The sequence below is a fragment of the Vanessa tameamea genome, chromosome 21, assembly GCF_037043105.1.
Source record: "Vanessa tameamea isolate UH-Manoa-2023 chromosome 21, ilVanTame1 primary haplotype, whole genome shotgun sequence".
NCBI classification, from domain to species: domain Eukaryota; kingdom Metazoa; phylum Arthropoda; class Insecta; order Lepidoptera; family Nymphalidae; genus Vanessa; species Vanessa tameamea.
The window spans coordinates 3,338,978-3,361,671 of record NC_087329.1 but is presented as its reverse complement, the minus strand read 5'-3'; the positions used below and the strand labels follow the sequence as shown (position 1 = coordinate 3,361,671).

The following is a 22,694-nucleotide window of genomic DNA, read 5'->3' as shown; positions in this document are numbered from 1 at the left end:
TAGCCTGCTAATAATAGACTAATTAGTATTTATGAATAAAGATATTTTGATATGATCCAAGAGTGCTTGTGACTTCGTCTACAATTGTAATTTATCAGTCAGGGTTCTGTACTGATTAACTTACTGTAATATTTAAGAGGAAGGGTGTAATTTCCTAATGCAGGTACTATTATTTAGGTGGTATTATTTCTTAGTATATTACTTCTTAAAAGATCTTGGCATGGAGACTAAGATATTTGTAGTATTTGTTTTGTAAGATGTTATAATGTAGGGTTGTTCAGATGCGAGATTTATTGCGTTAGTTTAAACCCAAAGAATCTACGACAAACCTATCTACGAAGCTACTTATACAAATGATATTAGACTTAGTGCTCGTGCGTGCTGAAATCATATTCAACTTCAAAAATAATAAGTTCGTGTTTTTTTTGTAATTTCATCGTAGCCATACCCTACAAAAGAAACTTATCCACATATATTTTATATTTAATTTTTCTTAATTTTAATAATAAATCTTAAACATATTGTTAGTTGCAGTTGTCAAGCGTTAAAACGTTATAAATATATAAATAACCCTATTAAGAATACAAAAAAGAAATATTTTTTATATTTAATTGAATGTGAAAATACTTATATATTAATATTAATAAGTAAATAAAATGTCATCCACTACGTCATCACCACCTCTACCGAAACAAACGCATACTATGATAACAACCGTTGACTAAACAACCATTACCGCAAACTTCAATTGCAACCACCAATGCGTCAATAAAATGTAATATAATTTTAATTGTTAAATTATTAAGCCGTAATTAATTCAGTTGCTATTGTTCATTCATCACATCACAAGGTAAACAAAAATTCTTCTATGCACATAATGTATAATACAATACCCTATGTATTATCGTGTCATACAATAGTTATACCTGTAAGTATGTCAATTCATGCGCCTGCGCACAAAATGTGTCACATTCCGCCTCCATTGTTTGTTTACGACGATGAAAGAAATATATACAAACAATAAGCTATCATTATTATATTTTATTTACTTTAGTAAAGCAATAATTATAATATTTTAATGATATTGGAATAACAAAGCCTAATATTAATGAATCTCATATCGGAAGATGTTTTTTGAATATTATCAAATTACTCAACTTCGTTATCTGTGCTACAGAAACATTAGTATTCGTGTGATTAACTCAGTAGATATATATTAGATACTGGAATATTTGGTAAATACCTAACAGAATATATATTTTATCATATACTCTGTAAGTTTAATTGTTACAATTCGATTGTGTATTTTATTTTGAAAAACCTACCTAAATATTTTTTTTCTTTGCAGGTAATACTGAGAAGAGATTCGAAAATTGTACAGAACAGGGTACTTTTAAAAAGTTTTTTTTTTCTAACATGTAGATTTTTTATCATTGTGCGTATCGATGCAATGACTCTTACCAAGCACCATTACAAGTTTCACTATTTGATGTAGCAAGAACACTTATAATATCAGATATTAATTATATTACTATTTCAATTTTCTAGATAAATACATGAAGGCATATTTTTAATACATTTAGATTCGCTTACAATAAAAACACTTGGTTATTTCTTTTTGCTTTTGACAGTGCATTTTCATCTCCGTTAATAGTGAATAGCGGAAGTATATGTCAGTTATTTCACACTACACTATCTCTTGTCATTGTGCTATCTGCTTCAAGTGTCGGAATCTACGTCTAAATGGTTCAACGTCTCCGGCGCGACTGCCGCGAGTTCCATTCAACAGGCTGAAAGGATGTGGGCGGGGCAAGCGGGACGCGGCATCATTGGGCGAGCGAGCGGCCCGCAGCGATGGCCGCCGCATCACTTGGCCAATGAGCTGTGCGCGGACCGAACGCGCGTCCGTCCGGCCACCGGCGCGACGTTGCCAGCTCTCTACAAAAAAATACCAGATTCGACCTTCTTAGGACCCCCGTTTTTTTTTTGTTTGGCCGCGTTATCATTCGGGAACGTATACCCTTATCCGAGTTATGGTGTTCTATAGGTGGATTCGTTGTGCAGTGCTCTAGTGTATTATGGTGTGGTCGGCGCCTTCGGGGGAAGTCTTGATAGACGTCGTTTCAAGGTATATTTGGATTGCATTGCTTCAAGCGTGAGATAGTGTCATGTGACGTGGCGGTGCCTGCCTCGTGCTCGATGACGTGTAATACTATCACCGGTGTAACGACATACGATATCTCCATGCGTACAATTAGAATATTTTATACCTAAAACATAAGTATAATGAAAACCTCATCTAGTTTCATTGGTATAATCTGTTGTCGTATATTCAATACCAGTATTGAATTGGATCGAAACTCTCCTCGTAGGGTTCTGACGCGACTATTTGGTAAGTTTTGCATAAGTTATATACCTAAACTCTTACTGGGAGCTTGTGTGTCTCTCACATAACACTGCTGTCTATTAAACCATACTCAACCATACTAAACGTTATCATATTAAACGTTTATAGAACTCTAAGGTGACAATTTCAAGATGACATGCATCGACTCTACAACATAAATAGTAGTAATAATACCAGTCATAATTTGTAACTACGTTACTGGTCTCGTACAAGGTATCGCCAAGTTGGGTATCGATTCCATACCTCTATTATAAGACGCGCTAATGGCTTATAGTTACTTGTTAACCAAAAGTAGAAGTTGAACATTATGAGCTTTGTTAGGTGTGGACTGTAGTCTCGTATCGAATGGAAAGTTACCAACCCACGCAATATTATTGTAATTAATTAAGTTATAACCCATTAACTTAAAATATATCGTTTCAAAGGTGATTTTCTCTCGCATATGTATACATACATACACATCTTGTAGAAAGTTGTGTACAATTGAAACATCTGGATCGGAACTTGTTATTATTATTCCAATAATCTATACTTAATATTATAAATGTAAACGTAACTCTGTCTGTCTGTCTGTCAGTCTGTCTGTCACTCTTTCACTGCCAAAACAATGAACCGAATTTGACGAAATTTGGTGTGAACCAACTCGAACTCCAAGGAAGGACATAACCCACTTTTTTGCTTAACACATGACAACCAACCCCCAAAACGCGAGCGAAGCCGTGTGCGACAATTAGTTTGAAATAAATCAAACGTTTTAAATTTATTAATTATTATTAAGTATATACATCGTATATGATAAAAGTTTAGCATGATAAGTAAAATGTCTTACTTGTATGGTATTAGTAAACTTTGTGTTGCTAGTTGCTTTACTGTATAAAATAACCTTCAATTGCGTCTGCGGATATAAAATTGAATGTACCATTCACGAATAATAAATGCCTTGTATTTCAGTTTAATCACTAGTTTGATATTTAGCGAAGTTCTCGAACATAAAACACGGGAAAATAATGGCCCGTACATAAACAGTTTAGTTCATAATACTACCCTACACTTTTATTTAAGTTCATAGTCGCAGGCAACGACTAGTGCGTTAAATCTATGACGTAATGTTAGTGACAAAAGAAAATAACAGTTTCATTTTAACAGATATAAAAAATAATTATTTTTACGAGTCGCGATTGCGATAGCTGTTTCCTCAAGGTCCTCGCTGATAAACGAAATCGTATGATACCGATCGACCTTGACCGCTGACTGACTGTCTTCGCTATACACTCGTATATATAACATGAAGTTATAGTAATTCTTATATATTTCAAAGATAAACGTATAATAGGTATTTCATAAGAAAGTTGTTATGATAATAATGTAGCAGAATGTCTTTATGCGAATTACGTCGTTCGCAACTGAAGGACTTAAAAAAAAACGAAAGTACTTTAAAAGTGAATTTATTTTAATTCACAAACTTATTCCACAAATATTAATACTTATTTAATTAGACTACTTCATGTGTTGAGGTTGTAATACAGAATGCCCCCAGAACCAATTATTATAAAATAATATTAATACTTTTATTAATTCTAAGAGACACAGAAATTATAAAGAAAGATCGGTGTGGTCCGTTGCTGGGCGGCGTGATGTTGCGCAAGGGTTGCTGGTACCGGACCGTCGTCGGTGGTCTCGGCGAACGCGATATCCTAATGTACCTCCATAGGGTGGTCGCATACACACACACCTCCCCCCGTGTAGAACAGCGACTATTTGAAAGCGTTGAGTGCAAATGTCGCTGGTAACGATGTCTCGTTCCTGGCTTGCACAGGCTTTTCAGCAGGGTTGTTATGGGTCCCGTTATCTTTTTTAACCGATTCATTCCTTGTTACATGGTGAATGTACCGCCTAGTGAGTATGGCAATACTAAGTACCAGTGCGCTGAACAAAAGTATGTAAAATGGAATAGTTGTATGATATATACTTCCATGGAGATGATCTAGTTTTGTAAGTCGCTCATTCAGGACCTTGTAATATTGGGTCGTTAGTAAATACGGTCTTACACTTTTCGAAACAGTTAATATAGTCATTGTCTAGAGTAATTTTACTGCCTTTTTTCAAACATTTAGTTTAGATAAATTTTCTGTAATATCCTATCAGTCCCAAGAATTGTTTAATTTCCTTACTAGTCTTAGGGACAGGGTACTTTTGGATTGCACATATTTTGTCTGGGTTAGGTTTTATTCCATCTCTAGTGATTATATGACCGAGATATGCGGTTTCCAGCTTCAGAAATTCAGCTTTATCCATCTGGATTTTAAAATTGGATTCACCCGACCTCTTAAGACTTTTTCTAAGTTAATCATATGCTCTTGTAGAGAGGTGCTGAATACTATTATATCGTCTAAGTAGACAAGGCAAATCTCGTTTTGCAAGCCTCTGAGGACATTATCCACGACTCTCTGGAAAGTAGAAGGAGAGTTCTTATGTCCCATAGGCATTCGAAGAAATTCGAAGTGCCCATGCTCAACATTGAAGGCAGTCTTGGGTATGTCGTCAGGGTTCACTTCAACTTGATATAAACCGGATGCCATGTCTAGCGTAGAAAAGTATTGGCACCTTCCTAACTTGTCTAAGACGTCAGATATGTTTGGTATTGGGTATTTATCATCTATGGTCTTTTCGTTCAATTTTCGAAAATCTATTACTAGTCTCCATTTTTGTCTACCCGAAGCATCTGCTTTTTTAGGTACCACCCAGATACGTGAATTCCAGGCGGAGTCAGATGGTTGTATTATTCCTTGTTCAAGCATTTTTGCAATTTGGTCCCTAACTTCTTATCTATGAATAAATGGATACCGATAACTTTTAGTATAAACAGGAATCTCGTCAGTGGTCTTAATATTGTGTTTGATTTTTTTAGTGAATGTAAGTGGTTCACCCTCTAAGTAAAACACGTCAGCGAATTTCAAACAAAGAGTCTGTAGATTAAGCTTTTCTCCACTATTTAAGTGATCAGTCCTAAGTCGGTTCAGTACGTCATTAGTGCGTGTAACTGGGGGTTCTGGAAGGGTGCAATCGATGTCATAACATTCTATCGATAAAGGATGTTCAAAAGTCAGTGTGATATCATAGTCAGTGGGGTTCTCTATCTCTACAAAACCAGAATTATCCGTAACGGTCGTGATACACTCGTGAAAAATACAGTTACATATTATTTGTTCAGACACGTATACGTCACCAGGTGGATAAGCCATAGGTACGTTAACTATTTTCTGAGAATGCGCGGGGATAGTTTCATGCAAATTGATGGTTCGTCATTTGTATTTTAATAATGGAATGTTCATATAATCTGTCATTAGGATATTATGTTTAAGATCTATTTTACAATATTTTAACAAATCTAGTCCTACTAGACCTTCGAAATAGGTATGGAATTTAAAAATGAAGTACTTTACGTTCCTTTGTTCATTAAATTCTGCAAATTGTGGAATTGTGATAAAGTGTTCATGATACGAGGTAACTCGAGAGTTTGTTACCTCAAAGGGGTCGTAGTTAAGTGGAACACAAGAAAAATATTGCTTAATTACGTCAGGGCTTAAAAAAGATTGATTAGCCCCGGTGTCTACCAATAATTTAAGAGGGGGGTCCGCGATCTGTATATCTCAACTCCTTTTTAGATTGCAGGTTCAACTCTATTTTTGTCCCGTATTGGAACGTCCTTTGTGAAAATCCTGCTCTCCTAAAGATGAGGGTTGCGGTTCAATTTCTGTAAGAGGGGGTTATTCTATGTGTGATGAGCTGGATTCGTAAGTGTAGTCTGGAATATTTGTATTATAATAATAGTTATAGTCATAGTCCTGGGATGAGTAATAGTACTCATTGGGGTCATAGTAATAATCTAAGTCAGGATTTTGGTCATTATAGTCATATGTCTCATTATAATTCATTTCCCTAGATTTGAAGTAGTTAGAAGGGGGTGGATTGCCAAACTTTGTCCAATCATGTCCTCTAATCGCGGGTGGAAAAGGTATAGCTACGTAATGGCTAACGCCACTCATAGGTTTAGGTCCCAGGTTTTGTTGTGACTGGGGTGGACTACCTTGTATCCTAAAACTACTATTCTACGCGTTATAATTGTGTGGTGGTGCGCGGAACACTGCTGCGTGCGAGACAGCATATTGTAAGGTAAGCGCTGTTGGGGGTGACTTCCCTGGTAAGCAGGCCGTTGAGGTACACCATTCTGGATGTTAGGTTTCCAAGGCTGCATTGGTGTTTGGAAGGGCAAAGGCTTCTGCCAGTTCGTATTTGGCAATGCTAACACATTGGGGTTATGCAAGATAAATGGCATAGACACAGATATTTTATGTGAATTATTGGCATGCAAATTAAAGTTTTTTCTATCGCTATTACTGCTCCGACGCTGTAGGTACATGACATTGATTTCTTCTTGTAAAAATTCCAGAGTCTTTTCAATGGATTCGGGCCTCATACACCGAATGTGTGAGCCAAGAGGTTCGTTCAAACCTCTAATAAAAAATTTTAGGGTGAGTTTCCGGGAAAGATCACGTTTTGCTTCTATGGTAGTAGGTATATTTTCATGTAATGAAATATATGTAATTATAGTACTGAAAAGTGTCTGGCATTTGTCATAAAATTCCTGAGGAGTATCGCTTCCCTGAGAGAGTAACGAAAGGTCGTTATATAGGGCCGTCTAATCCCTTTGATCAGCAAAATTATTAATTAATGCGTTCCTAATTCCTGCCCAACTATCAGGAATCCCATTCGAGTTAATTGTCCTGGCGGCAGGGCCAGTAATTTTATTTAAAATCCCGTTAGTTAAACATAAATTACTAAACTCGTAACCTGGTTCATTTTTTAAATACGATATCACTATTTGGTCACATATTTTGATAAATCGGGTAAGAATATTGGGGTTCCCGTCGAATTCAGGGACCGGGCGGGCAATCGGGAATCGTGTTAGTAAATAGCCTTCCAAATATGTAGAAATACATTATCTATAAGTTTATCACTAATAATAAACGTTCCAAGTTATTAAGACACGCTTATCGCTCCTCGTGTAATCGGTGCAAAGTTTGTGAGTTCGATGACTCGGTTGGTCATTCGATAGTGTCGTAATGCTATTTTACAATTTCTGTGTTTATATGTAGGGTGTTTATGATATTAGATTTACATGGACTCGTCCTAAACAGAATGACCTAGATTAACTTGGACTCCTAAACATTTAAATAAACAATTTAAACAATAGGCAATAAAAAAAGGACTTTTATTTAAAAATATTATATAAGACTAGTTGGCGCTCGCGGATTCGCTCGGGTTTTGGGTCGGTCGTCAGCTAGGTTAGGTATAAAAAGTATGTCTATGTCCTTCCCTGGAGTTCAAGCTTGCTTCCTTTCAAATTTCATCAAGTCCTGTTCAGTGGCCGTTGCCCATGAAAGAGCAACAGATAAACCGACATTTTCGCATTTGTAATATAAGTATAGATGAGGATAAGTTGCCAGTCCAATTAAATTTATCTGACAAGTATATCACTCGTATATCAAACTCACCGAAAATGGTGTGAAAACATACCCCATGTTTGATAGCTTCTGACGTCATCGAGTACACGAGCTCACATTTATTGCATCGCAGATAGTTTATTCAGGGTTATTAAACTCTGTCCTGGTTTTGATATAACATAGTATAGTCTTAGTAGTAATTTTATTTTGTAGCCTTTGACGGAACGTTTTGACCACCGAAGCGTAACATAATATGTCCATTGTCAAGTGAAACAAAAATATTATACTAACTATATAGGAATTTGATGCCTTTGTGCTATTGCGAAATAACGATTTTAGGTAAATAAAGTCCGGATTTCGTTATAACACAAAACTTTTGCTATTATATATATATATATATATATATAAAACAATTGTTATTTTTTTTCTATAACATTGTGATGATGTGACAAAAATTCAGTTATTTTCTATTAATTTTTTTTACATATAGAAAATTGTGCAGTATACTAACCTCCCACTATGGGCACATCACTACGGAGGTCATATTTAAAAAATAATAATTCGAATCTAGAAACTTCGTTAGTTATTCGTTAATGACTCAAGATCTAAACGATAACTCAAATACGCATTGTCAAAAAGAACATTACGCAAACAAGATTATTTATTTATAATCTAAAACATCGCCAGCATTCTTGCCACCATTCCGTGTCGTAATCTGTACACTTGTGCAGTCATAAATTGTGATCTGTGCTCTGTGTATTTACTCCTAAGTCGTATATAAGTATTTATAGTCTATACAAAATTATATTTAAAGGAAATGTATATTTACAACTCTTGGTACATCGCAATTTATACAAATTTATTTTCTCCTCTTGTACACAAGATTAATTTTACCGTCGCAGAAAGAGACAAAGCATCGGTTACTATCACTCTTTCACGTTTATTAATAACTCTAGAGCTTATCTTAAAATGGCGCGTACGATATCTTCCATAGTATTAGATAAAATGTTCTACAGCTGCCAAATCCCTCTACGAACTCGGATCTCGGCTTCGGATCCCTTAAGCGATGCCCTTAATTCCATTACACTGAGACATCTACATACCTACATGCTGTATGAATATATATTCTCTATATGGATTTATTATATTGCTGAGTATACATTCGCATAGAAATATTGTTGTAAAATATATAAGATCGTGAAATTTGGAAGTCAATATCCATTCCTAAGTTTTAAAGCCAACGGATTGGAAGTTAAATACCAAATGAAACAAATAAACCACTGGTTCGATATCAAATCTAAGATACATATTAGGTATATGTTTAGCGCGTAAATGATCAAAAATATATTTTTAATATTTCTTAATAATTTACTTTTAATCGGCAGCTCTGTTTACTCTGCAGACGAGGTCACGGTAGCTTCCAACAGCTCGAACATGCATGATAAATTGGCAGATAAACGTAATAATTAATAAGAAAATTTCAATATGCAAATACAGTACGTCTTAATCTTTGATTCATATTTATGGGGCTCTGAATGAAATTAATGTCCTTTGAACCAATATACTATAGAACTTTAGGGCTGGGACATCCTATGCCTTTTATGTGTATACGACAATGATGTAGATTAAGAGGATTTATCGACTGGCGAGCTCCCAAGGCGAAGGAAAACAGGGTTATAACTCTTCCAGCCCCTAGGCATAGTTGTTTTGATCAGCCCCCTGACCTAGTTCAGGAAACTTATATAATCGCTGCCAAACTGCTTCTTTAATGGATCGTGGATTATTTGAAGGATTGAAACCTTAAAACTTTTGCAGTTTAAAAGCAGTTCGAGCTTGTTTCATACATTTCAGTTGTTCAGCTTCTGTTATTTTAGAGACTGTCTTCTTATATTGCAATGGCAATATAAACAATTATTGATTCCTACCTAAAATCTACAGAGTAAGATCTGGGATGAGAATATTTAATAATCACCAACTAGTGCTCACAAGAATAAAGGAGAGTGGGTTTCTTAGATGATTCCTTTTATTTTGGATCAAATACCACTCTTATTCGATGGGATTAAGCAAAGACGATTATAAATTAAATTAGTTAAATATGTCACTGGTATAACATATACCATATTATATTATTTTCTTTATATATAAAAGCGACTGCAGTCAGAGCATATTGTACGTGATCCCGAATAAGTTCACGTCCAGTTTTGCGCCACATTCATGAACTTACGATGATTAATTAAAATTTTCCACGTGATAAAATGCACTTCAGTCTTAAACTAAAGAAACTAATGTAATCAAGTGAAATAGCCGAGAAATAATCACTTAAGCAAATGTATCCCTCGACTCTGAACAATAGGACTTACCGTCACGTAATCCGAATGACCTAAGACCTAGATATCCACATAATAGGTAATTGCCGCAATCAGACCTTTGGATCACGAGATTGGTAATGTCGTGTTTGTGAACTTTGGACGTCACGTTTTCTTTCATATGAATATAGGTAAACGCGGTATATCTCTACGAGGTTTATAGGTGGAAATTTAATTCTTCACCAGATTCAACACATTTATCTTTGTTAAACCCAATAACACTGATTGGTCTTTGGAGTTAGAGAGCTTTCGTAGTAAAAATTTTTGTTACGAAACCAATGTCTCCAAATTCCACGATTCTGTCTTATTGTTTAGGCTGTGCGTGCTATTTTGCCAATCAAGACATTGATTTTAAAATTTATAAATTGACTAAAATCAAATATCCTTTCATAAGTTTGCACTCTCTTCTAATATTGCTTTAAGTTTATGTGAAACCACATAAGTTGCAACTATATTCACACACACGTCACACCGAACCACACACTAAGGTTACCTTTCCAAACCAACATCCTCTCGGCGGAGGATAAAACACTATAATCTTTTTTCCGCAGACGGATGTGGTGTGCACATCCCAATTTCCCTTAATTATCAATCATCGATAATAATCTATTATTTCGACTTGAACGAATTGCGATATTTTTAAAGAACTATTCTTATATATTTATGAATGATGCGCAGTTATCCAAAGAAGCTTTTCTAAAAGGTTGGACTCGACTCAATAAATATTATTTTTAAGAACGTCAAATCGTTATCTACATAAATAACAGCTGTGATTGTTCAGCAGCAGCTCTTTAATATAAAAACGCGTAACATAAGCAGTGATTGTGGGAATTTGGAATCGCTTCAAGGATTTTCCGACTGGAGTGGCAAAATATATAAAATTTTATTTTAAAACACTATAAGAATGGGATATTTTCAGTGTCAGACTTTAGAAATGATTCGAAAAAGAATTCGCCTAACTGCAACAACTTAACGCATTACTATTATTACTAGTATATGAAACGAGGTATAAAAAATAATAGCGGTATTATATCCAAGGCATCTGAAAGGAAGTCCGGTGAGTCACCCGTGCATATCTGCGCGGCGACTGAAATGAGATCGTTTGAATGCGGCCACACCTGCGCCGGCGCACGTACTAAATGATAAAAATTTGCAATACTTTTACGTTTCTGATAACATATGCACGATAAGATTTGAAACTAAACCATCGTAGTTACGTTATATATATTATTATAATTACTTAACACAATTTATTTATACGAAACTAATTTTGGTACGTAAATAAAATCATGATGAATTGCAACGTTGATGCGCAGACAGTATTCAAAAATAGAAAAAATAGGTCCAGCAGGAGTCCGTGTCGGAAATAAAACGAGCGACGACAAACGCGATGCGCGCGCGCAGTCAAGGACGGTGCGTGTGGGCGGTGCACGTGTTTATTAGCTTTATGGGGTTATTGGTACCATGGGGTTTGGGTTGAAGTAATAAAACTCGCTAAATCTGCATACTTTATAATTTATTTATCATATTATTCATCAACAGTATACAATAGTATAGTATAGTTTTAATGTATTACTATTTCGTAGTCTTGTTTATATATACAAAATATTAAAATATGCTTAATTCGAGTAGGTTCTTACAAGCTTTTTTTTGTATTGCCATTTTAGAACATTAATAAAACGTAAACCTGTTTGGAAAATAGAATAGAAGATTCCGAGAAGCACCGGAAATAAACTCGATATTTACTCTTTTATTCGGATTATAAATTAATTTATTATTGACAATGAAATGTAGTATATAATTATATTTTGGTGCGCTATTGTATGTGTCACAAATCAAGTGTCAAATTTATACATAATATTGAAATCGCTAATGATTAAATTCGATCGCTGGGGCGCTATAGTTGATGAATTTTAGATGAATCCCTTGTTTGTAGCAATTTAAGATGAGGCCATCTAATATATAACTCAAAGACCAACCATTGATGTCGGGATAACTGTGTAAAATAACACAGATAATAGTGTTCGTTCTAGTCATGTGTCCCTGTGACCTTGATTGGCAAGATATTCCCTATTCAACAAGAATTTATTAAACTTATATAGTGCACAAATGCATGAGTCATACTTCCTAAACGAGCTGATCACTTTGCCAAATTTCTGGTATTTTTTTGTTCTTGCCCTAATTGGCACATAACATTCCATTTGGCTATTTCATTCGACACAGAGAGAACTAACCTTAGTGCTATCAACGGGTTTCGAGTAAAATATCGGAATTATTCATATCATTTTCTTTGTTCATGAGTTGTACATGTGTGTTGTACACTCAAACATTCGCATCGATTTCATACATTTATTATTTTGTCCACTGTTTCGATGGAAATGCCCTAGCCGTGGTCACGAGCTGACTGGGAGTTCGGTTCCTATGATTTCGACTGCACGAGTTTTCCTCGATACCATATATCTCTCGTTTATCGTGTTTATTTTTATTATAACACTGCGAACACTAACCAAACTTTAATGGAGGTGCCTTATTTTTATGAAATCGATGTATTATTTTGGTGTTCTGCGTTTATGAAAAATAAAATAATCAATATCAACTTTTATGTTTCCCAATTTCAACTCGAGTAGTAAAAAGCAGTGGTCGTTTCGTTTCTGTTTTGGTAAAGGTATAATCTCTTTTGTAACCCTAATATAATCTATATACCATCAAAAACATAAATGTAAAAATGAGAGCCAAGTCCAATATTATGATATATACCTTGGCTGTTGACTTCAACGACAAAAGAAGTGAGATCTAAATGGGTGCCAAGTTCAATGGTCCTTCCTGAAATTTATTTATAACTACATAAAATATCATTTCTTCTTATAACTTAGGATAATATATTGTTGCCTAAGGCTAGTTCTCATATGCGAATTATATTATAGCCTTCGCAAGTCTGTCACGTATATATACACGATTGAAAAATTACATAGTACTTGTAGGTACCGGCTTTATCGGAAAATGTTTTCTGTACATGAAAAATAATTGTATATTGACTTAATGACAGATCAAACGGAAGAAACATTTTTTTATAAAGTTCGATATTATTTCATTGTATTATCTTTTTTAGGGTTCAGCATTAAATTTAATCACGATTTTTTCCTATGTTATAGATTTTCAAATAATAAATGTAACTTTTCCAAATTTTAGACCGTAGTATTTGAAATACATACGCGAAGCAAATAGTTGACATGTTAGGAGACAGATTTTTGGTCGTCCTGATCGCGGGGTGTCTGTACTTGTACAATACATAAACAATCAGAAGAAGGTAAAGTGATTTACAAACACTGACCACTACAATATATTTTTTTTAATTCGCACGTCGGAAATAGTAAACAGCGATCCAATCCGCCTGATGTAATTGTTCGGCTTCGGACTTGAATTGGATTATTTGTATATTCCCAACCTTTGTAATCTGATTGTGTCGACGACGCAAAACGCGAACGCAATATGGTGGACAGAACGGGATTCTAACGAGAAGAACCGGCAAGAAACTAATCAGTTACTTTCACTGAGACGAATGGTTTCGACATTTACTTCTAGTATTAGCGTTTTACTTTATTAAATGTCTGAAAAAAAAAACATAATTTGCGTATACGTTAATTATTATAGAAATAATATTTTCTACTCGGAACCTTTTCAAAAACATAGTATTCAGCGTAGCTGTACCAAAAAAACTCCTAATTTTGTTCTTTTCAAGATTAATGTAATTCTTGTACGAGTGATATGGAATTTAAATGAAACGAAGTACATAGTTATAGTTATAGTCATTTTTAATTTATGAATTAGACGTAGCGTTGATAGCACCGAGTTCCAAATCGTTGACAAATTAACACCATGGTCGCGTTGTATTTTTTAATTTTAATCGCTAAAACTGTAGTAAATTTTTTTGTTCCTAGAGAAGTTCTTTATCTAATAAATTCTACTCAGTTATTTGTTCCCTAGTAGTAATAGAATTCTAACATAAACCGCCAACAACGTCTATGTCTTTGTTTCTTCAAAGAAGCCGTAATCGTGGAACTTAGTTGGAACATTACAGTGGACCACCACCAAATGGACCCCTATGCTGGATTTAACGTCATAGGGGATCCCTAGGTGTAATTTAGTTAAAATTTTATTATTTATATATGATTTATATTATAATAGTGTTATATAATAATGACCTGCTGGGTAAACACTACAGCATAAGAAAATAACATTAATCCAACGTATATAATAGGTGGTATTTCTATATTTACTAATTACTTGTTTATATATTTAATATGTCTGTTATTTAAACGTTTTTTTTTATCTGCATCAATATTTTTAAGGCTAGTTTATCCTCTGTTTAATATTTATTTTTCGTTGTCCAAGTTTGAGCTCCACGATCCTCGGTTCGTATAACAGGAGTTGATTAGACGCTCTAAATAAAATTACCATATTGTATTATTTCAGTTATGACGCAATGTTTACTTATAACATGATCTTAAAATGTATGAATTATAGGTTTTACGAAAGAGTCGATGTACAAATATCAATTGCTCGATAGTTCTATCTTAAATCATTTCTATTCTATATAATCTCTATTCTATCTATTCTCTATAATCTTAAATCATCGCCCACAATGAAAGCATTCCTAGGAAATAAATAATTGGAGTTATTTTCGTTATTCCAGGACCACGGGAACAAAGTCACGTGCATTAGTTCGTATATGTATGTGTAATTAGACACAAAGGTGTAGCGGGTGTACCGAACACCGCCCCCTTTAAAAGCCCTGTGGCCTGGAAAGTAGAAATTCTATTCTCTCATAAAGGCTGAAGGAAAGACTATTTTTGTATATAGGGTCCTTTCACGACTGTTGTTCTAACAAGATATTTCTTTTGTAATTTAAATAATACGAGTTGTACTTTTATTTTTCATTACGAGATCTATCTAAAATTACTTTGAATAGGTCATTATGTAACCTAATCAATTTGGTAATAACTTTTTAATTTTTTTATAATAACTTCAATTGCTGGTCGAGATTTCACTAATAGCAATATTGGTTTGTTAATTAATACATAAAAAAATGTACAGTGTAATAAAATAATGACGTAATATTTTAATTCTGTATCTATTTGTTATCTGATGTTCTATCACCTATAGGTTTGATACAAAAAATGCAATCCAAAAAAATGAGTCGATATTATAAGTAACTAGTTATTGCCCGCTTCGCTTGCCATTTAGTAAGTAGTTGGTCGTCGGCTGTTAGACATAAAAAGTAAGTCCTTCCTTGAAATTAAAGTTGATCTGATACCTAATTTCATCAAACTCGGTTCAGTGGTTTGGTAATCAAACAGCCTCAGACAGACGGACAGAGTTAGTATCACATTTATAATACCAGTATAGATTAAGTAAACTCAGAACACGCTGCTAGTCGAAAGTGTGTACTCACCATTATATACATCATATACAAGAGGAATTAACTTGTCCATTCAGCTTGTCCTACATTTGAAACAATAGATAATAAAAACCACTCACACAAATGTTAATGGCAGTTATATGACAAATGAAATTAATTTCAAGTTACGACTTGATATTTAATTACATTGTTTTTCGATTGATAAAACACTAGTTGATGTTCGGAATGCCTCGCAAAGCCTGTTTAAATTGTTTTGTAAGCAATTATGTGATGTGTGTTGTCGGTAGTGTGTCGGAAAATATCAATAACAACTTTAAACAGCTTTAACTCAATCGTATAAAAGACTAACAAGTTAGACACCCCATTGGCCTCTAAAAATGACAATAAAGATGGATGGTTCATTCCATAGAAAATTCTGCCGAGTTGAACAATAAAATACATAAATATAATATTGTATGTCAGGCGTTATGTACCATATGTCCTTTTATATACTCCCAAAAAGGTGTATGGAAAATTTATTATGTTCGGTTAAGTAGTTAACATGAGAAAGCGTAACAACCGAACTCACTTTACCATTTGTAATATTAGGATATCGGAACACGTAAGGGATGTCGGTCACAAAGGAAAAAATATAAAAAAGGTTTTTCTTTCCTTTCCAGGAACTCTATTAGATATAGTAAATTAATTTAAATACCTATAAAATCAAGTTACCATAAGCAATATCATTTATGAGGTATGTTATGCTATCTTATTGCGTTTTATTGTACGCGTCATTTCCTGTAACACATAAATATTATCAAAATGACGTTTTTATGTTTGTGTTCGTGAGTAATCTATCATCAGTGTGTGTGTATCATCCACACGATAAATATGCTCCGTAATGATTAATTTCTGTTTTTGTTTTAAAGCCAGCATAATTATATAGGTTATACTTTAAGTCACCAATTTCAGCTGTATTGTTCATTATAATTTGTGTTTTCTTAATGAGTGTTATTTATAGAAGGCTTCGAATCAAATTATAAATGCCTATTTCATGGGCGAGAATTGCATCTCATTAAGTATATTTCACGAGATTGATTGATGGTTATGGTTACTGCTCGGCTCCTGTGGCGTAAAGTTATACAGCCTAAACTACCTCTAATATAAATATATAACTAAAAATGCTATCTAAGGCGCAAACATTATATTTATTCATGGACAGCCATATAGAAAACCAGTTGAAATATCGGTTTTTTATGGAATTAAGATGTCATCAAATACATGTAAATTATCCGCAGCTTCTGAGAATGTCGATTAAAATAGAAAGCGTGCCATCGTCATAAAGATGAGCAAAAAATATATCGTGCAGTTTCTATTTGCAGCGATTATTCGGTTCAATGTGCACTAGATTTAAAATTTACAAAATTGGTGAAAACATAAAATACACGTTTTGACAAATAACGACTGTTGGGATTCCTGTACAAAAGACGAAACGAAAAGTAAATAAGCGTATGAAATATCCATTATATTATAAATTATAATGCAAATTCTTAAAGCAACATCGTTCGATCCTTTCACAAAGATCGCGAAACGCTTTAAAAACAAATATTTATAGTGATTAATGTGAGAGTATAAATGGACAACAAAAGTTATCAAACGAGACGCGATACTCGTACCGACAGTCTATAGTTCTATGCGTTCACTACATCGTAGAGTGAGTGACCTTCGCGAGCGACGGGCTGGCAACAGCGTACAACCACAGCTATACCTACACCATGTATACTGAATCAACAAGGTTGTTATACGAGCGACGTAGCTTAGCACGATGACCCGTTCCGCCATTCTGTGACGCATCGCTCGGTAGATTTAAAACGTCGTTACTCACGACGCGATCCGATCGATTTACGGCGTTGCACCAAATTATTAAGATTCAATTTCGCTCGGCGAACGTAACGCTTTGAGTGGTTCAGTATTGAATGCGGGCTGGGAAAGTGTTGTATTTATTTTTGTTCGCAGTCAGACACAAGTGCAGTATTCCGAGAAACGAGTGAAACAGTCCTTGCATTTTACTGCAACCCCGCTGTTTATTCATTTCTCAGTTTGTATGACACTGTGAGGGCTAACACTTCATAATTAAAGCCTACGACTAGATACGAGTGGTCCGTCTTATCCGTATTTCCTTAAAACGAAGTCTGTACGTGCGAGTAAAGCTTGGGGTTAAACACATAAACTAAAGTTCTTTGAAATATCGGCTAACCTCGTATGAGAGTTTTCCTTACGCTATTTTTGGGACATCACGTTCTTTGATGTCATAGTGCTATATGAGCGAACTCCTAAAGGAAGTCGTAACTGTTAAGACGTGTAGACATACATTAAAAATAAATTGAATGAAATGGAAAAAAGTTAAGCTTACACATCGTGTTTAATTATAAATTAATTATTTTAACTCACTGAATCTGGACTTTTGGAAAGCTGTTTTCATTATACACCATTGCAACTTTTGGAAGCTTTAACTCAACTTCACATGTTTGTATATTTTATATATGTGGATCTTGTTATTGAATTTAAAACCAGTTCCAAAAAACCGATTTAGCTGAAATTTACCCACAAATTTTGGTGATGGTTACAATTGAAACAAGTTCAATAAATTTTATTCGTATTAGGACAGAGATTCTGAGACAAAAACTTGTTTCCAAAAATTATTTTTTTTTCTAATATGAATTATTTGATACTTAATAGTCTGATCTTAATGATAAGTTCATTAATAAAATGATAATTTATCATCGACAGTACATTTCAATACACGATCTAACGCCATTTTACAGATGGAACCTGACTCACTCGATCGTCTCGCTATTTAACAAAAAACTGTCCAAGAAATAGTTGATTAAACTAGGTACCGTTTTACAATAAAATTGCTTGAATGTTATAAAACTAAAAAAAGTAAAACGATTCCAAAGGGAAGCAATGATTTATCTCGACTGTAATAAAATTTCAATGAAGGCCACTAGCGTACATATTCTATGGGTGAATATAGTTCGTAGCTTGAACGGTCTTGAATATTGTCACTTAGCGCCTTGAAAGCTGGAACATTTAAAATTCAATCGCTTTTTGTTTTGTCAGTTTTTGGGTCGTTAACGGTACGTCGACGCAATCGACGAACATTTTATTTGCAACATTTTTAAACTTCGTGTTTCCGCTGTATGGTAAATATTCCATTGTTTTATTCAGTTAACTAAGCAAAGTATTTAGTTTTTCTGTATTGTATTTATAAGGTTTAACATTTTATTAAATATAAATCAGTATTAAAGAATAAAACTGAGAGAGTTTTTAGATGTATAAAAAATCTGGATGAATCAGTGTTATTTATGATTCAGTGCGAAGATTATCCTTTTGTAAAATAAATATTATTTAAAATTATAGTAGGTGCGGAATTGCCGAAGAAAACTTCACTCCGTGAACTGTATGTTACACAAATCACATGAAATTAATCTTAGATCCCTGTTTTGCGGATTTAGATAATGAAATAAAATTATTATTGATAATAATTTACAGCTCACTTTAATTTTCACACATGAATACAAATGAGGTTACAAATGAGGTACGATTTGTTTTCGCAAAAGTTCCAACGATAGCGTTCTCATGAGTCACGAGTCACGATCCGTCATCGGAACCCGGAGTATCCAAATTGTCTCGATCCTTTCTTAGACCATTTACCTTGTTAAAATTGGCCAGTCGAACATCGAAAATTCTCGTGAACTAATCCGAAATTCACCACAAACGATCTTGAATTCTCAGAAAGTGATAAGCGACGTTGCCTATACTAAATAATTGTGACATTTAAAGAATGCGCGCATCAAAATAACGTACCATCGTAAGTCGGTTTATCTCCTTTTTTTTTATTTAACGAGTGAGTTATTACCGTATAGCACCATTGATATCAGATGCAATTTAGATTTCTTTAACAATAATTATGAGGTCCGCATTTTTTGTAGGTGTTGTCATACTTTTCAGTCTGTTGAAATCATCAGGCGCTCGATCGTTGAGGAACCATTGGGATATTAAAATCGAATTTATGATATAGTGACTTCTTGTTTTGTGGTTTTTAATTTTTCTCCAAACGTTAACATCCAATTTGTTGGTGAAATTGATTTCATAAATTATTTATAATTGAGGTACAAATTTAATTATTTCAATAATTTTAATTACTAAGCAATGCAAAGTAATTTATACTTATAAATAACCATAATCTGAAATTAGTTTCTTTTTAAGCGTTAACAATATTGAATGACGTTATCTTGAGCGCACCGTTCAATCCCTCCTTGTGTGTTGTCTCCTATAGCCTATTTCAATGGCAGGACGAGTATCGATAAACAAACCTTATATTTGCATAGTCCATGAGATTTGCTAATAGCTCTGCTATATTATACACTACAAAGGTTGCTTGATATAATATATCTTTATCTGTAATAGAACGATATTCCACTAAACCACTTATATCCACTTTAATATTACTTCCAAAGTTCCGATAATAACAACGCAAATATTAAAAACGTATTTTTTTCACGAATCTATAATGGAAATTCAAATATTATCATAAGTCTCGGCAAATGTCGTCATGTCAATTCAAGGTTAACGCTGTTTATTTATCTTTACTCCCCATGCCATTGGAATAAGCTATATCCACATGTGACAGTAGCGAAATATAAAGTAATTTTTATGGTATAGGATGGCGAACGAGCATATGGGCCACCTGATGGTAAGTGGTCACCACCACCCACAGACAATGCTGCTGTAAGATATATTAACCATTCCTTACATCGACAATGCGCCACCAACCTTGGAAACTAAGATGTTATGTCCCTTGTGCCTTGTTACACTGTTACACTGGCTCACTCTCCCTTCAAACCGGAACACAACAATACTGAGTACTGTTGTTTGGCGGTAGAATATCTGATGAGTGGGTGGTACCCACCTAGACGGTCTTGCACGAATCCCCACAAGCAAGTAAATTTGAAATTTGATACAAGTAATTCCATAAAAAGGAAAAAAGACTAGTTTTCTGTTTAGGCAATTTAAAATGAACAAGAGATAGAATAGAGCGAGACGGACACATTTTCATTGCTCGATTGAATTAATGCTAATTAACAGGTCCAGGTGATACAAATATCTGGGGTGATATATAAATATTTTAACCGACTGATATCTCCATACAATTGATTTACGTTACTATTTCAACTGAATGTGATTCATACACAAATCCTCTGTATTGAACTAATTCTCGATTAATCCTAGCAGTTGTAAGGTTTTATTTGTAGCATTGCTTTGACATACCGCACATTTTTTTATTCGGTCGAATGATTAAATTCTTTCCGAGGCATATAACACGTTTTAATAATGAATTTAAAACGTTAAAGAGTTTTTTTACTTCTATATCGATTGTATTTTTGTATGTGAACTAGTATTATATTTTATTGCATTTACAAGCATGCTACTTGTAACGCTATTTTTCACGACCTATTTAAAATTCGTTAAAAAATTCAACGTTGTTTAAAAATAAATGTCTGTTTTCCTGTCGGTGCTTTTAATGGAACTTGAATATTAACGTCGCTGACGGGTATACTAACGGGTATAGCGTACACAGGTATCAACACTGAGACCGAAGGCATTATAAACATATATAATGCCTTCTATATATATAACATATTAAAACCCGGAAAATAAACAATGTCATAAATGGGAAGATATTTTCCGCGTACTTCGCTCGGTATTGTCAATATCAGCTCGCTGGTCGTGCGCCATGCGTCTTCTGATAATATTTAAAACGCATAGAGGCGCGGTCACTGACCGACTGTGTGCATAATTATACCGACAGGTAATGAATTCAACTTATTTATATTGTCAAATATGTTAATTCAATCAAAAAAAATAATGGTTTGTACTACGTCTGCAATACGTATTTATTATGTTAAAATATATAATTAACATATTAACTTTAATCACAAAATAAATATGTATATCCTGTTTCTTATTCCATGATGTATTTAAATCTATGCAATTTGGCATAACAGTGTGACGAACACACAATTAAAACAGAGTCAAATTAAAACGTGCATTAGTAATTGCTTTGTAAAAATAAAAAAAAACAAACGTCCATCTTTATTAACCATCTGTTACACGATACGATAAATGCATTACACATTCGTCGTAATTGTATAAAAATGAGTTCAATTTGACATTGAAATAACTCGTTTTATCGGTTGTCGTAATAGCAGTGAGTCACAGGTGACCTCTGTTGGACGCTGCACCCTCCGATCGGTTCCCGGTCGGTCAGGTTGCGATCACTTTCGACGTCACGTTAACGACTGAGGTTATCACCTTTATTTAGAAATATAGATCTTTTTTATATTCTTGTTTGACCTTGATATATGATAAATTATATCATACAATAGATCTAGTTTAAGATTAATGCAATATCAGTCCGTTTTATTAACAGTACCTAAAGCAACAGTTTGTTAATGTCCCAATGGTGGGCAACGGCCTCCTTTATTTTTGAGGAGTGAGTCCGTACCTACGATAGTCTCATTAGTATTTTGGTAATAATATATATTTATCGTAAATAATTTTCAATGGCTTATAGTATATAGTAGGTACAATAAAATAAATAGTATCATATCACCGTGGATAGCAACCCTATGCTCGGACGAATAAGCGTGACGGTCAGTAGCATGCAAAGGCTCTATATAAAAGCCACTCTCTATACAAAAGCCGAGATAAGCCCATTGATAGAATACGCTAAGCAACCTACATGGGTAGGATTGCGAATTCCTAGAGGATGAAGCTTATCGTTCATTTTAACAGCAAAACCTTTTCTATATTTTAGATAAGTTAAGATATAAGTGAAGTACATTAGATCGGTGCTAGCTTAACGCTGAAATGCAGGGCTTATCATGTAAAATGATTTAGACGTCCCTGGGTACTACTACTCGTATTCATACTGCTCGACAACTAACGTTGAC

At 34.2% G+C, this 22,694-nt stretch overlaps 1 protein-coding gene across 5 annotated transcripts in view; it reads left to right on the top strand.

Annotated features, from left to right (window-relative positions):
- The window catches only part of LOC113394141 (uncharacterized), a 115,929-nt gene that overhangs the window by 49,146 nt on the left and 44,089 nt on the right, over positions 1 to 22,694 (top strand). For 4 of the 5 annotated variants that reach the window (XM_064218271.1, XM_064218272.1, XM_064218270.1 and 1 more), the window contains exon 1: positions 1,869 to 2,128. The exons of the other annotated variant lie outside the window; for it this stretch is intronic. In XM_064218271.1, coding sequence (XP_064074341.1) covers positions 2,079 to 2,128 — 50 coding nt within the window. In that variant the 5' untranslated portion in view covers positions 1,869 to 2,078. Of the gene's footprint in view, positions 1 to 1,868; positions 2,129 to 22,694 lie in introns of those variants that run through there. 5 annotated transcript variants of the gene reach the window in all.